General features: G+C 41.8%; 1 protein-coding gene across 1 annotated transcript; it reads right to left on the bottom strand.

The window, feature by feature from the left end:
* Window positions 1–297: 297 nt before the first annotated feature.
* LOC110493936 (Krueppel-like factor 15) lies at window positions 298–14,244 on the bottom strand. Its single transcript, XM_021568553.2, has 3 exons — window positions 14,088–14,244; window positions 10,829–12,341; window positions 298–2,180 (listed from the first exon to the last, which is right to left on the bottom strand). The coding sequence occupies exons 2-3, from the start codon at window positions 12,091–12,093 to the stop codon at window positions 2,015–2,017; spliced, it is 1,431 nt and encodes a 476-aa protein (XP_021424228.1). The 5' UTR covers window positions 12,094–12,341; window positions 14,088–14,244; the 3' UTR covers window positions 298–2,014.
* Between the last annotated feature and the right edge of the window lie 679 nt (window positions 14,245–14,923).

Genomic DNA, 14,923 nt, shown 5'->3' with positions numbered 1-14,923 from the left:
GATTTCTGTTGTTTGAATTTGGCACCCCGCACTTTCACTGGCTGTTGTCAAATCGATCCCGTTTCCGGGATTTCAGCCGTAAGAAGTTATTAACATAGTTTTGACGTCTTCACTATTATTCTACAATGTAGAAAATAGTCAAAATAAAGAAAAACCCTTGAATGAGTAGTTGTGTCCAATTTTTTTGACTAATACTGTATATTTTGTTAAACGATGATTTGTTACCTCCAAACATTGACTATTTTTTGCTCTAATAAATTCACATGAGAAAATGAGCAGAAATAATAGAGGGTAATCTACACAGGATTGTTTCCATTTTTATTTGTAAATGCATCTTGGGTAGAACAAAGAAAAAAAATATAATATATTCATATGTACTGAAACGTTCTGTTATGTACACGTTTAGGGGTTCCACTAGAAATCATCACAACCACAGACTTAAGATATGTTATTATAGTCTTCTGTGTCTTTCGCATGGATGCAGCTATGTACACTCCGGGGTATTAACATACATTCATAGGATGCGATAAAACACCTGTGTTTAAACAAGCATTAAAAATTCAAAAATTGAATGAAAGGAATGATGTACAATATCGTGTACCCCTGCTTTTTAATCTGCGAACAGTACATGAACTCTGCATGGACGGTATCTCTCTCACCATACATATTCACAACAGGGCATGGCATACATAACAAACAAGTTTCAAGAGAAAACAGGACATCAAAAGTAATGACTGTGTCATGGCCTAAATAAGTGTTGTGACTACAGTTCCCAGAAAGCAGTTCTTCTGGGTGTTCAGCACCGTGGTGTAGTAGTATCCACATACATGATGACCTCACGCCAACATAGGCTTGTGGGTATTCCAGTAACAGATCAGGTTGTTGAGTTGAGGCAGATTTTGTGTCAACTGTAAAACGGAGAGCAAAATGGAGGTGTATGCTGAGCGAGTAAAGGGTGATACATTTTCAATTCCCTTTCCTCATTGTCTCAAACCATATCACCATTTCTCCATAAAACTGTGATGAATAACTTGTTATATTACTATTTTCTCCCCCGGTAAGGATGCTGTGGTGGATTAAGGCCAGACGAGTGTCTAACAAATGGCTTGAGCCACTTACACGAAAAATACCAAAAAATACACAACACTGCCTGGAAGGCCTGTTTAGACGTAAAACAATCAACAATCATTACCGTGCACAATTCTTTCTTTTTTTGCTTTTCGATTTGCATTTTCTCTGCCATTCTTTTACTTTCACCCACCTTGTATCAGAATCTGAGCCGGTGAAATTTTTCTGAAACTTGAGAGTCCCAGTAGCTTATTCGTGTTCTTATTTGTTATCAGTAGTTCATGTACAGAATTGACAATAGGCTCTGCTCCTCCCTTTGCATAAACAGTGTGCTGAATGAGTAAACTATTCTCTACCCGCTCTGTCAATGAGCTATGAGTGACAATGAAAAAAAACAAGGACAACGTTTCTGGGGAAACTTCAACCTGACTTGGAGAAAGTTCCAGGAAAACTTTAACCTGACAGATGAGGAATGTCAAAGACATTGGCTCTTAACATGATAAAAGGCAGTCATATCCAGGTAAAATAGAAGGCTGTTACTGAAGCAATTATACATTTCACCTCAAATGAAAAAGCTTATCTTACCTATTAATGAAATAGATGAAGACTGAACATAAAAACAAATAAAAAGAGTACAACATGCAAAAGCACCAACAGCAACAAGAATCTCAAGGTATGTTGATTAATGAGAAGATGGTAAGTGTCATTTGTTGGTTTCACATGGTTGTTCATTGTTTTTGCTTTCTACAATAAATTATAGCACAATATTTCTCTAAAAGGCAAGGCACACACAATCTCTCTCTCATATATATATATATATATATATATATATATATATATATACATATAACTCATACCACACTCTGACATACATACATATTCACATCTCACACACACATTCCGTGCTCCCTTGGTCTATGTCCATTGAAGATTGATCCGGATGGGGTCAGTTTGCTGTGCGCAGCGTCCGGCTTCGGGGAAAGCGATGGACTTTGATATGTTTTGATAGATGGTCACTGCGGGCAAATTTCTTCTCACACACTGGACACTGGTAGGGTTTGACCCCCGAGTGGGACCGCCGGTGCCGCGACAGCTCATCCGACCGTGAGAATCTGGGAGAGACACACACAGATAGGAGAGAGATGTCAATCATTTTAGAATAGAATAAATCATTATTAACATGATAAACAAAAAACATTTATCATATTTTAAATGTTCCTTGACATAGCACAGACAAGATAATTTGGTTTTAGCTTCATTCCATATTATTGTCAAATGTTTGAGACAGTGATTCCGAAATGGTAGGATATACAGATTTGTGTACAGTCGTGATGGTAAAAGTCATTTTACAGCAAGTAGCCGATATGTTTTGACTTTGGCAGTCTTGGGGCAGTGTATACCATAATAAGTGACTGGCTACACCACGTCTGCTTGAACCAGTGTGTTATTTTGCAGTAAATCTGGGCTTCTCCCTTTTCTTGCAAGACCTACTGCATCTCACCAAGCCTTGCTAGTTATATAATATCCCAGACAATATGTCATTAGAGCTGGCTTAAAGTACATGGATGAACCCTAAAGTAATGCTAGCAATGCTAAATAATTAGCTTAAAACACATGGCTAGGCTGAGCTAAGGGACAGATCGAAATTTACTGGGGGGAGGGGTGGTGCAAAATAGGGGAGGGATGTCCAACTTATTTTTTTGCTTTAGGGAGGTTTTTTATTTTATTTTATTGGGCAGAGTGGAGGCAGGTGCGTTTTTTCCCCCTGGTTTGCAATCACTCTTCTGCTTGTATTTTCCCTATAAACAATGGCTTGACTTACTTTTGATATTACCCTAATAAAACATCTGTGAAGATTTGGTATGGTGTGGCTATTACTAAGCTTTAGCTACTGCAGACTGACTCCGACAGTTGAACTTGAAACGAGGAAGAGGCCTACAAGAGTAACTCCTATAATCTAACAATATAATGCTTATCTTTATACAAAATATTTGGATCAAAAATGAAAGAATCTGCCATAAATAAATATATGTTACTGTGATAGCACGCCACCGGCATATCTCTGTCTCTCTGGGGTTAGGCCTAAGCTTCTCTTCCTTTATATAGGCTACATATATACATTAATTAAATTCTGAATATCATACAGTGAACTCCTTAAGCCTAAAGGCCTACTCATGCAATAACCTGATACATTTAGAGCTCAAATCCCTCATTTATGGATGGCGTTGGCTGCGCCAGGTTGGATCTGAATGCATATGGATGTCCATTACTTATCTCAAAAGTCTGGTAGATTCAAATCATTCCTGTCATGTTGTCCGACGCCAAATTTTCCAAAAGGAAACTGAAATAGCATATTGTTTATAATGAAGACTTCCGAATATTCATATGAAAATCTGTCGCCAATTGGATGGCTATAGACATCCTAGAGATAGACATCCTAGAGACGCTGGCAAGTGCACCACTCTAGTATCTTTTTGATTATGCCTGCACATCATGGTTCACCAGCAGCCCCAAACATCTAAAAAAAAACTACTAATTCAAGGGTTTTTCTTTATTTGACTATTTTCTACATTGTAGAATAATAGTGAAGACATCAAAACTTTGAAATAACACATATGGAATCATGTATTAACCAAAAAGTGTTAAACGACGTCGATTTTAGATTCTTCAAAGTAGCCACCCTTTGCCTTGACCTAGTTAAATAAAGGTTAAATAAAAATTAAATACTAATCAAAAACTAATCAAAATGTATTTTATATCTGAGATTCTTCAAAGTAGCCACCCTTTGCATTGATGACAGCTTTGTACACTCTTGGCATTCTCTCAACCATCAAGAGGTAGTCACCTGGAATGCATTGCAATTAACAGGTGTGCCTTGTTAAAAGTTAATTTGTGGAGTTTCTTTCCTTCTTAATGTGTTTGAGCCAACCAGTTGTGTTGTGACAAGGTAGGGATGCAGAAGATAGCCCTATTTGGTAAAAGACCAAGTCTATATTATGGCAAGAACAGCTCAAATAGGCAAAGAGAAACAACGGTCCATCATTATTTTAAGACATGAAGGTCAGTCAATCCAGAAAATTTCAAGAACTTTTAAAGCGCTATGATAAAACTGGCTCTCATGAGCACCAAAATAGGAAAGGAAGACCCAGTTACCTCTTCTGCAGAGGATAAGTTCATTAGAGATACCAGCCTCAGAAATTGCTCAAGTTCAAGTAACAGACATATCTCAACATCAACTTTTCAGAGGAGACTGCATGAATCAGGCCTTCATTGTCCAATTGTTGCAAAGAAATCACTACTAAAGGACACCAATAATAAGAAGAGACTTGCTTGGGTCAAGAAACACAAGCAATGGACATTAGACCAGTGGAAATCTGTCCTTTGGTCTGATGAGTCAAAATGTGAGATTTTTGGTTCCAACCACTGTGTCTTTGTGAAACGCAGTGTGGGTGAACAGATGATATCCACATGTGTGGATCCCACCGTGAAGCATTGAGGATGAGGTGTGATGGTGTACTTTGGTACTTTGCTTGTGACACTGTCTGTGATTTATTTAGAATTCAAGGCACACTTAACCAGCATGGCTACCACAGCACTCTGCAGAGATATGCCATCCCATCTGGTTTGTGCTTAGTGGGACTATCATTTGTTTTTCAACAGGACAATGACCCAACACACCTCCAGGCTGGGCAAGGGCTATTTGACCAAGAAGGAGAGTGAAGTGCTGCATCAGATGACCTGGCCTCCACAATCATTCAACCTCAACCCAATTGAGATGGTTTAGTATGAGTTGGAACGCAGAGTGAAGGAAAAGCAGCCAACAAGTGCTCAGCATATGTGGGAACTCCTTCAAGACTGTTGGAAAAGCATTCCAGGTGAAGCTGGTTAAGGGAATACCAATAGTGTGCAAAGCTGTCATTTTATTTATTTAATTTTTATTTAACCTTTATTTAACTAGGTCAAGGCAAAGGGTGGCTACTTTGAAGAATCTAAAATCGACGTCGTTTAACACTTTTTGGTTAATACATGATTCCAAATGTGTTATTTCATAGTTTTGATGTCTTCACTATTACTGTACAATGTAGAAAATAATCAAAATAAAGAAAAACCCTTGAATGAGTAGGTGTGTCCAAACTTTTGACTGGTCCTGTATGTATTTTTTTAACTGACAAATAAAATCAATCAATCAATCCAAACTGTGCAGTGACCAATTGATGACTAGAAACATCCATCTGTTACAAAACACCAAAACGTTTAATGACAAACCCTCGATACTGGGTAAGGGAGGGATTCATTTTCTGTTTGCCGAGATTGACATAGTCTATTTATTGTGGTGTTAAAAAAAAGCAATTCATGATATTGACGTGCTTTGTTTATTGGTTGTGTGGTGCATTCGCACAAAAACCTGTTGGTGGAAAATCTGTTGCATATATTATATATAATTATAAATCTGATTCCCCCTAGCTGATCATTGTACGCAGCCGGCTCTGATTGCATTGTAATGAAACAGACACGGCGAGAGCGAGCTCGTCTGTGGTGGTCGGCGAACCCTCAACCTTCTGGCCTGTAGCACCTGCATGGCATCGATTGTTCCACAAAAGCATGCTGAAGTGCCAATGTTGTATCCACGTGTATAAACACAGGGTCGCTTGTTATTTGTGGTCGCAAACATTATTTTGAGTTAACTTTATGAGGGGGGAGGGTGCTATTTTACAGTAGAAGGGGAGGGTCAGATGAAAACATTTTTGGGCAGGGGGGTGCAAAGGCAATGCAAAAAAGGTTAAAGCTATCTTAATTTAAACACATGACCTTACCAGTGCTATGAAGATCATCGCTAGCTAGTTAGCGCTAGCTTAAAACCCAAGGATAAACCTTGGCGAAATCCTATTAGGGAATGCTAAGTAGTTGGAGCTTTCGTACAATTGTACATGGCTACAGGCTTAAAGCAATGCTTATGTGGCAGTGTTAACTAGTTAGCGCCAGCTTGAAACACATGATCAAGGTTAAGGCATGACAACTATTGGCCTCGCAGCAATCTCTCCCAAGCCTAGCTCTGTCAGTCTCCCAGATGTTACAGCCAGAGCTGACATGATGATGAATGGATACAATCTCGAGCCTGTAATTAAGCATCAATGCTCAAGGAGTCGAATAAAAATCACTTTACTATCTGTCACGCAAACACATAAAACATGAGTCCCCACACCACGAGGAGAAAAGAGGTTTGGGCTCAGATAGCTAGCTAGCTTAGTAGGACACTAAATAGGCCACTATAGAGGGGCTATTGCTGTGACTCTCAAAATAAGGGCTCAGTCTGATGATAGTAATAAAATAATACTATTTGTTATTAATAACAGTAGGGTAATAATACAAGAGTATGACTCTAGAGAACACGTTTAGAACACAAAATGACACAAGCTCTACCACAGTAGTACTGCCAATGGTAGTGGCTATTGAATAGTCGTGTGTACAGTAAGTTTGTTTCTCATTCTGGCCCCTTCCTGCTCAACAGTCCTCTCGTGCCTCGTGTGTAGGCGCACTACTCTGAGAATAACCCCCCCACCCACCCACCCACCTACCCAGGGAGTCCCCCTAATTCGTTCCTCTGACTGACTGACTGACTGACTGGAAGCAGTGGAATAACAGTGTGTGGAGTGTGAGTGCCCCTGGCCTTGTGATGCTATGATATCAATGTCAGCTCCAGAGAAAATATGGGGAGGTTTAATTGGATTTTGCTGTGCGCGTGTGTGTACACATACAAGACATATAAGACAAAGAGAGGGAGAAAGAGAGAAATACTGCGAGACCATGTGTACGTAAGGGTGAATTCTGTAGGTGTGCATGCATGGGTGTGTATGTGTTTGTGTGTGCTCACAACGTTCCCTTACCTGTTTGCACGTGTGTCTGTACACTCTTAGAAAAGAAAGGTGTTACCTAAAAAGGGTTATTCGGCTGTCCCCATAGGAGAACCTTTTGAAGAACCCGTTTTGGTTCCAGGTAGAACCCTTTGGGGTTTAATGTAGAACCCTTTCACACAAATGGTTCTACATGGAACCTAAAAGGTTCTCCTATAGGGACAGCCAAAGAACCCGTTTGGAACTCTTTTTTTCCTAAGAGTGTATGCATGCATGTCCCCCCGTCCAACTGTAAAAGTCTCAGCCTCAGCACAGAAACCTCACCCCGATCCTTCTCCCTTTTTAAGCAGACTGCCAGCCTAGACGTTCCTATCACACAGTCATGGTAACTATTCAGTGCTTAGCCTTTGTTCGTCTCACTTCCACACTAGTTTCCCTCAGCCCGATTGTGTGCAAAACAGGCCCCTCACACAAAACAGGCCCCTTACTCATACACACTTTCTCTCTTTCTTGCTCTTCCTTCTTTCTCCCTCTCACTCTCTTTATCCTTTCTCACTAGCCCACTCTCTATCTCGCTCTCTCTCTCCCTCTCTCTCTCTCTCTCTCTCTCTCTATACCCCCCCTTCATCCAACCCACCGTCTTGCCTCCACTCTAACTAAATCCTGTCTTTTGTGTCCAGACAAGACCCCTTTTGTTGGGCTGAGATGCATCGCCTGGATAACTACTAGAGAGATTTCTGCTGCAGCCGAGCTCATCTACTGGAACAGACTTGCAGCATTACAAATACGTGGCCACTGGCAGGTTGCCAAGTTGATGCCAAAGTCAACATAAATAAATTGACTGATGCAGTACCCTTTTCAGGAATATCGATTCCTCAGTGTGTGCAAGAGGATAAGAAGTGGACTGCAGTCCATGAACGATTGAGCATATAAGGGAGGGAGCGAGGCAGGTAGCCTAGTGGTTAAGCAAATTGGGCCAGTAACTGAACGGTTGCTGGTTCAAATCCCAAGCTAACTAGATGACAAATCTGTTGATATCCACTTGAGCAAGGTATTTTACCCTAGTTGCTCTGGATAAGAGCATCTACTAAAATGTTTTTAAATTAAATATGTAATGATTCCATACAAAATAATAGTGCTGAGCGATTAACCAACATTTTTGTAATTTTTCATTTTTTAAACAACTAATTGACCAGAATCGGTTAAATTATTTGAACTCCAATTATTATTATTTTTCTTCTGCGAGCTCAATGAGCAATTTCTCTAGAGAGAAATCAGATCAAGCCTGAACTGTGCGATGTAGTAGGGAGTTGTAGTTTCCAACAGGCCAGTATTCTACAAAGTTTAGTGCAGAAAACTTGGTAATTAACTACAATGACAACCCATTGTGCGCGCCTACTTTTCCGGTCTGTGTGGGCCAGTCATGGAGAGGGAGAGGCAGGGAAGAGACAGAAGAACTTGCGATTGAGAGGGATAGAGAGCAGTTGCTTCGCGAGGTATCTCTACCTGAAGAAAAATGATGATCTAAGTGATTGATAGTTGTTATTCAGCAGTCATTAAAGTATGCCTTATTTACTTTGAAGAACTACTAAAATAGTGATTTTGTCAGACAGCATAGGCAGCAGCTCTATGGAGATGAGATGATGATTTGGAATTAAATAATGTAGTCATCAAATAAAACAAATGTAATTTACACAACAAAATATTTCATTAAAATAATATGAATAAATGATGGTTAATAAATGAGCAGTATAATATGCAGTCACTACCACCATGGGACTTATATTAATTGTTTTATTATGTGTTGTTACAGCATTCAATATACATTTAAAAAAATGATTGAAACCCGAAATAGAAAACCGTGATTTTTTTTATTTTTTACAATCTAACCGTGATCACACCAACCTCAAAAAGCACTAATCACTCAGCACTAAAAACTAACATGCTGTATGGAGCGTGTTGACATACATGTATAAACACATACACGTGTACTGTACGTGTAGGGGATGTCAAAGTCATCTGTAGGATGTTGACTGGAATGCATTGGTGACATCACACCTTCCATGAGATCTAAAGGCAACTGTCGCTCACGCAGTGACAAACTAGTCTTTTGCTCTAATGGCTAAAATGGTTGAATTGCGTGTGATGTTGTATAGAAGGTTGCTAGTTCGATCCCTGGTCAGGGCAGAACAGAATGCACTCTGTTACACACACATACATTCACTCACACACACCACTAACAGATCCCTACTTTGCCCATGTGTTGGCTTGTCCCTGCTCTTCTAGCCACCTGTACTTAGTGAGGTCTGTGTAGGGCATATGGATAACATTTCCCCTGACTTAGAAAGCCAATTTCACCTGATACGGTCACTCTCTTGCCTGACCCTGTGTCCTCAGGAAATCAGCCAGTTGTACTGGGGGCAAGAGTCACACAGTCAATCACACACGTTCGCACACACACACACACACACACTCTTACTCATGCACAATCCTGCACAGCTGTCGAGTCAGAACAGGAGGCGCCCGAGTTGCGCCCATGTGACCTCGACCCACATGCTTCGGCTCAGTTTTAGTTTACACCAGCAGAAATATGACACCCCCGCCATTCTCACATATCCCAGATATCTCTCTGCCTGAAAAAAGTGTGAATCTGAGGGAACATGTTAATGTCTCTTGACAACCCTCCAATTAACACTTTGAACACAGCCTTTAAGACTGCAAGAGCTCTGGAAAAGCAGATGAGGAGAAGAGAAAGAACAAACAATGACTTGATATACATTTCTTCCTTGCTTTCTATTTTCTGACTATATCTGTAGATGACCATGGTGGGCTGTACTGCAAGTCCAAATTTTTATTTTACCTTTTACTAGGCAAGTCAGTTAAGAACAAATTCTTATTTTCAATAACAGCCTAGGAACAGTGGGTTAACTGCCTGTTCAGGGGCAGAACGACATACCTTGTCAGCTCAGGGATTTGAACTTGCAACCTTTCAGTTACTAGTCCAATGCTCTAACCACTAGGCTACCCTGCCACCCCAAATGTGTTCCTTTATTGAATACTTTTTCTTCCTTTTAAGTGGTATCCAACTACTCCACAAGGGGAAATATCACTTAGTGCTAGACACATGTATTCACAGCACTGCTACTGTGGCGAATGAATCGTGGCACTGGAATAAAGAAATAGCATGTTGAGTGACAACCAAATAGCCATAAGGAAACAAGCAACTGAATTCCATGTTTAGCACCATGAACACTGAGCCTCATCGGCTAGCTTGGTGCTGCGAGAGAATGAGCCTCTACAAATAAGTAATGGAGCCTGTGGATCCTGTAAAGTCTCACTTTAAGCCCCTCGCTGGGGCTAATTGATGACCTCATCAGACAGGTCAATTCGGGTGCCAGCCACGGTCTGTGGTGCAAAGGCTTCCTTCCATTGAGGAACATGACACTGTACTGTATAGTGGACAGACATATAATTACCTCACTGCGTCCAGAAAGGCCTTACGGTAACAATAGGGTATAATCCATATCTCACACATGATTGTGAAAGCATGTGTTCACTGACTGGTCTCTCACTCAAAACCCCCTAAGCATTCTTTAAACAAACTGCCATAACCATAAAGCAACGTTGATCAAATCTCTCGAGATAACAACGTCTTAAATTGTTGAGCTTCAAAACCCTGACACCTGTCAAATACAATTACGATAGCGAGTGTGTTGAGATGATCTATTTCGATATATTGGGAAGAATGATCAGGTTATGTGGTCAACGGTTGAAGCTTGCTATAGGTATGTCTACTACGTTGAATGTCCGGAAGCTTTTTGACATAGAAAATCCATAAAGCAATAAATCATGATCATCATAATCATAAAGTAATACATCATCATCATTGTAAGTGAGCACCCACTCACCTCCATCCACAGCCCGGCCAGGTGCAGGCAAAGGGCTTCTCCCCCGTGTGTCTCCTCAGGTGGGCCTTCAGGTGGCTGCTCTTGGTGTACATCTTGGTGCAGCCGGGAAAAGTGCATTTATGCATTTTGATAAGGTCCGCCACTGGGTTCTTCTGGAACTTCTGACCCCCCACCAGCAGCCCATGGCCCTGGCCCCCGACCGCCACCTCACCGAGGCCCAGGGGCTTGGCCGCGATGGGCACCGGTGCGATGCGCACAAACTTAGAGGAGATGTTGAGGCTGGTGGAGGGAAGCAGCTGGGGCACCAGGGCGAAGGTATGCCCCTGGATGTTGACCAGCAGCTGGGCAATTTTTATGTCCGATGCCGACTGAGGAGGAGGCTGGACAACTGTGGGAGGAGGCGGAGGAGGAGGAACAGTGGCACCAGGTTCCTGTTTGATCTGAATGGGCTGGATCTGCAGGATGACCGGAATTCCAGGGCTGCCACCATTTTCACAGCTCTGTGTTGATCCTGGCTTGCTGGATAATGAACCACTCTTGAACACGTCGTTGTGCGGGCTTTCGTTGTACTCCTGTGACGATGTGGCGGGTGTGCTTTTGGTCTCGGTGACGGTGGCAGCATTTGCGGTCGGCACAGTTTGGTCTGAATGCTTGGCCTCTGGCTCCAGCCTTGGCCCTGGGGATGAGGACTCCCTGTACACCTCCAGTCCCACCCCCAGCCCCAAGATCTCCTCCAGGCCCGGCCCCAGCGCCCCCTCCTGGGCCTCCTGCTTCATGGACGACACCACCTCCATGTTCTCCTCCAGGAACTCCTCTATCTCCTCTAAGGTGGGATGGAAGGACGGCTCCTCCATGTCCACTAAGGACCAGACCGGGAAGTCCACGCTCTCCTCCTTCAAGGCCTCTGGGTGAGGGTGGGATGGCGCGTCCCTCTGTGAGTCCCACAGAAAGGTGGGCAGTGACATGGGGATGGCCACCCCGGTCCCTGCCCCGCCTAGGGAGGTCTGGGACAGCAGAAGGTCCAGGATGCTGTCTGAGCTTTCGGCACTGGAGCTGCTGCCATAGCTGGAACTGAGCACTTGGGAGTCGGGGCTGGAGCAGGAGCGAGGGCTGGACGACTCGCTCAGGTCATCCTCGGAGAAGGGCGAAGGCATCACATGGTAGGTCCCCCCGTCCGTCACCATGTCCAACAGGCGGTATGCCGGTGGGGAGCCACCGTACGGTAAAAAAGTGTCCTCGCCACTCACTAGGAAGTTATCCACCATTCCTGGCTAGGGGCCAAGAGAATGTTTCCCACTTTGTGTTGAAATTTGTCTTTCTGATACAGCAGTTTGTTAGGGTTATTCCTCTTGTTGTCGGGAGACTGGGACCAAATAAACCCACGAATGGGTCACCACAGCAAGGTCGTGCTTTGCAGAGAGATAGAGAACACCTGTTGTTCTCTCTCAAGATAAAACAAGCTTGGGTAGAAAAAGTCTTAAATTCCAAGGTTTCCAGCCCAGATACTGTATATCTAGACAAACATAAATAAGCAGATTAGAAGAGAGAGAAGGTTACTAAACTGATTTTCACTCTAATATCAGACAAGAGCCTACAGGGAAAATTACAGATAGCCAAGACCTAATCACAAGTCATGAATCTCCAATGCACCATCTGTGAACCAAATTATCTTCAGCCACTCAGTTACTTGCTTGCACATGACAAATATGGAATGCTGTGCATGTTTCCATTTCGAGTTCGATCGCGGTTGGCGTGAGATGAAGCGGCTGTTGTGAGAGATGAAGTGACTCCCAGAATGCTATGCGGCTATTGGCTATCACATTCCTTTACTTGTATTTCAGGAGTAAACATAATTGAAAATAACTTGATGACATCATGCAATGTAAATTATTCCTGACAATGCACACTTTTGTCTCACACATTTACATTTAAATGGGTTTTTAGTGCATTTTATTTATTGAATGAATTTATTGGATATTCTTTCATTTGAACAAATGTTTACTATATTGAATTATTCTAATTGTTTGATTCTAAACGTTGCAAGGAATTTCTTTATTTTAATTTGTAACTAATTTGTTACTTGCAACACTGTCAAGAAAAGGCAAAGCTGAGCATGGATGTTTCACCCTCGCCTTCTCTGGGCTCTTGGCTCAGTGACCGACAGTAACCCACCAAAGGAACTGTCAAAGGATTAACATAAAGCACTGTGTGGGGCAGCCAAGAGCACTGAGCAATCCAAATAGTACATAAATCACCTGCAAGCTACTTACAGAACATGCAAAACGCAATAAATCAACTCCAATTACTGGAAATTCACTTGAATTGGAATGACACGCAATTATTGCGACATATCCAGTGCATAATTGCTCCATTCATCTGTTCTGCTTGACCATGTATATATTGTTCACCTAGATACATTAATGCTTTTATAATCTCTCAGGGGTGTCAAACTCATTTTGACCGGGGCCTAATTCAGTCTTCAATGAGGTTGGGGGGGGGGGGGGGGGGGGGGGCAGCCTTGAAAATGTGTTGTATTTCCTTGCAGTCAAAATTAGCCAAAAACAGTCCTTTATTCATCGTTTTCGGAATTGTTGATGCTCCCTGACTGTAGCTTTCATTTCAGTGATTATAAACTAGACATAGTCAAGAAACTGTATGGATGTAAGTCCATTATCATTTCTACACAGTTTCGATCTGGTTTTAGTCATTTTAAAGTATTGTTTGGAACTGGATTGAACCCACTTGCAGGCTGAATCCGGCCCGCGGGCCATATCTTTGACAGGACACCACTGGTATTGCCTAGTAAAGCCGCATGTGCAAATTATGTTAATGCATTTACGTGCTATTTCAATAATAAACACTGTATAATTACTAATAAGAAACGTATAAAACTAGATTTAACAAAAATAAGTTTATAGGCCTACATTTCAATTCAATGTAAATCAATTGAAAAATCAATTGCCTTTCAAACTACTATTGGCAGAAAATACACATTTCTAAACATTTGCTTGTCTCATTTGATTATAACTCATAATCTACAGATTATAGTTTTGAAGCAAACGAGCACATATTTTGCCTATCCCAGCAGCTATAGAACGCGTAAGAAAGCGCAGCTCCAACGTTCCAACGTAAACATGTTTTTGTCCAGCAGTGTGCTGCGGCATATGGTGCTAGGCTGGAGGAGAAACGCACGCCCAATATCTCTTGCAGAATATATTCCCAAAGAAAATATGCGGGGGAAAATAATCTCTGATCTTACCTTATTCATCAAGCATGTACAAATCCCTGTTTAATTCCAATGTATTTACTTTTCCTTTGCATTCGTTGGGGAATCTCTCTCTAATGCATGCCTTGCCCTTGAGACTTGCCATGCAGCACCGTTCAGACTGACTAGCGGCGAGGCAGAGTTGTACTATATTACCGTCACATGACTGCTGGTGTGTGTGTTATATGAGTTAAAATAAGAGGTTGGATCTGAAGGCTCGACCCAGCTCTGCGCCGCTATTGGCCAACAGTACGTGGAGGCTGGTCTCTGAATATGTCAATCAGGATGTGTGCGCCTACATGTGTGATGTTTAGTAAAGGAAGACAGTAATTTCCTAGTTTTCCTCTCATCCTTATTACCCATCGCCCGAAGAGCAGATAACTGTTGCGGTAAAAGGAGACTGGGATGTTGAACAATGTAGCCTATTTAACGGAGTCTCATATGACTCCCAATAGAAAGCAAAATAATAATTGATCATGGATGGATATTGGATATGGCTGTGAAAATAGTCAATTCTTGGGAGTTTATTTGAATTCGTTTGAACACATTTCAATGGAATGATTTTGCTTTCCTCGAAAGAAGTTCACAACACAGTGTTCTCATTATGTAGGCTATGAAACTGTTGGAAAGACTGAATATTCTGTATACCGTTTTTACAATATAGCCTACTGTTATTACAGTGTTACAATCATCCTCTCTGTCCATGCAATTTTGATGCAGCAAAACACTGAACACTACAACTGTGTAGTTCTTTGATAGTGAATGAACTTGACGAACATCATACACAGCAGTATGTCCTGTACTTCTAGACACCAATCCTTGAACAAACA

The sequence above is a fragment of the Oncorhynchus mykiss genome, chromosome 17 (genome assembly GCF_013265735.2).
Source record: "Oncorhynchus mykiss isolate Arlee chromosome 17, USDA_OmykA_1.1, whole genome shotgun sequence".
NCBI classification, from domain to species: domain Eukaryota; kingdom Metazoa; phylum Chordata; class Actinopteri; order Salmoniformes; family Salmonidae; genus Oncorhynchus; species Oncorhynchus mykiss.
The sequence above is the reverse complement of the archived record's forward strand: the minus strand, read 5'-3'. Positions and strand labels throughout refer to the sequence as shown.

What these genes read in the sequence shown, in the direction of transcription:
- LOC110493936 (XM_021568553.2), bottom strand. Translation starts at nt 12,093, where the DNA reads ATGGTGGATAACTTCCTAGTGAGTGGCGAGGACACTTTTTTACCGTAC. An exon ending in TGGCCGGGCTGTGGATGGAG is followed by an intron (nt 2,181 to 10,828) that starts GTGAGTGGGTGC and finishes TGTCTCTCCCAG; the next exon opens with ATTCTCACGGTCGGATGAGC.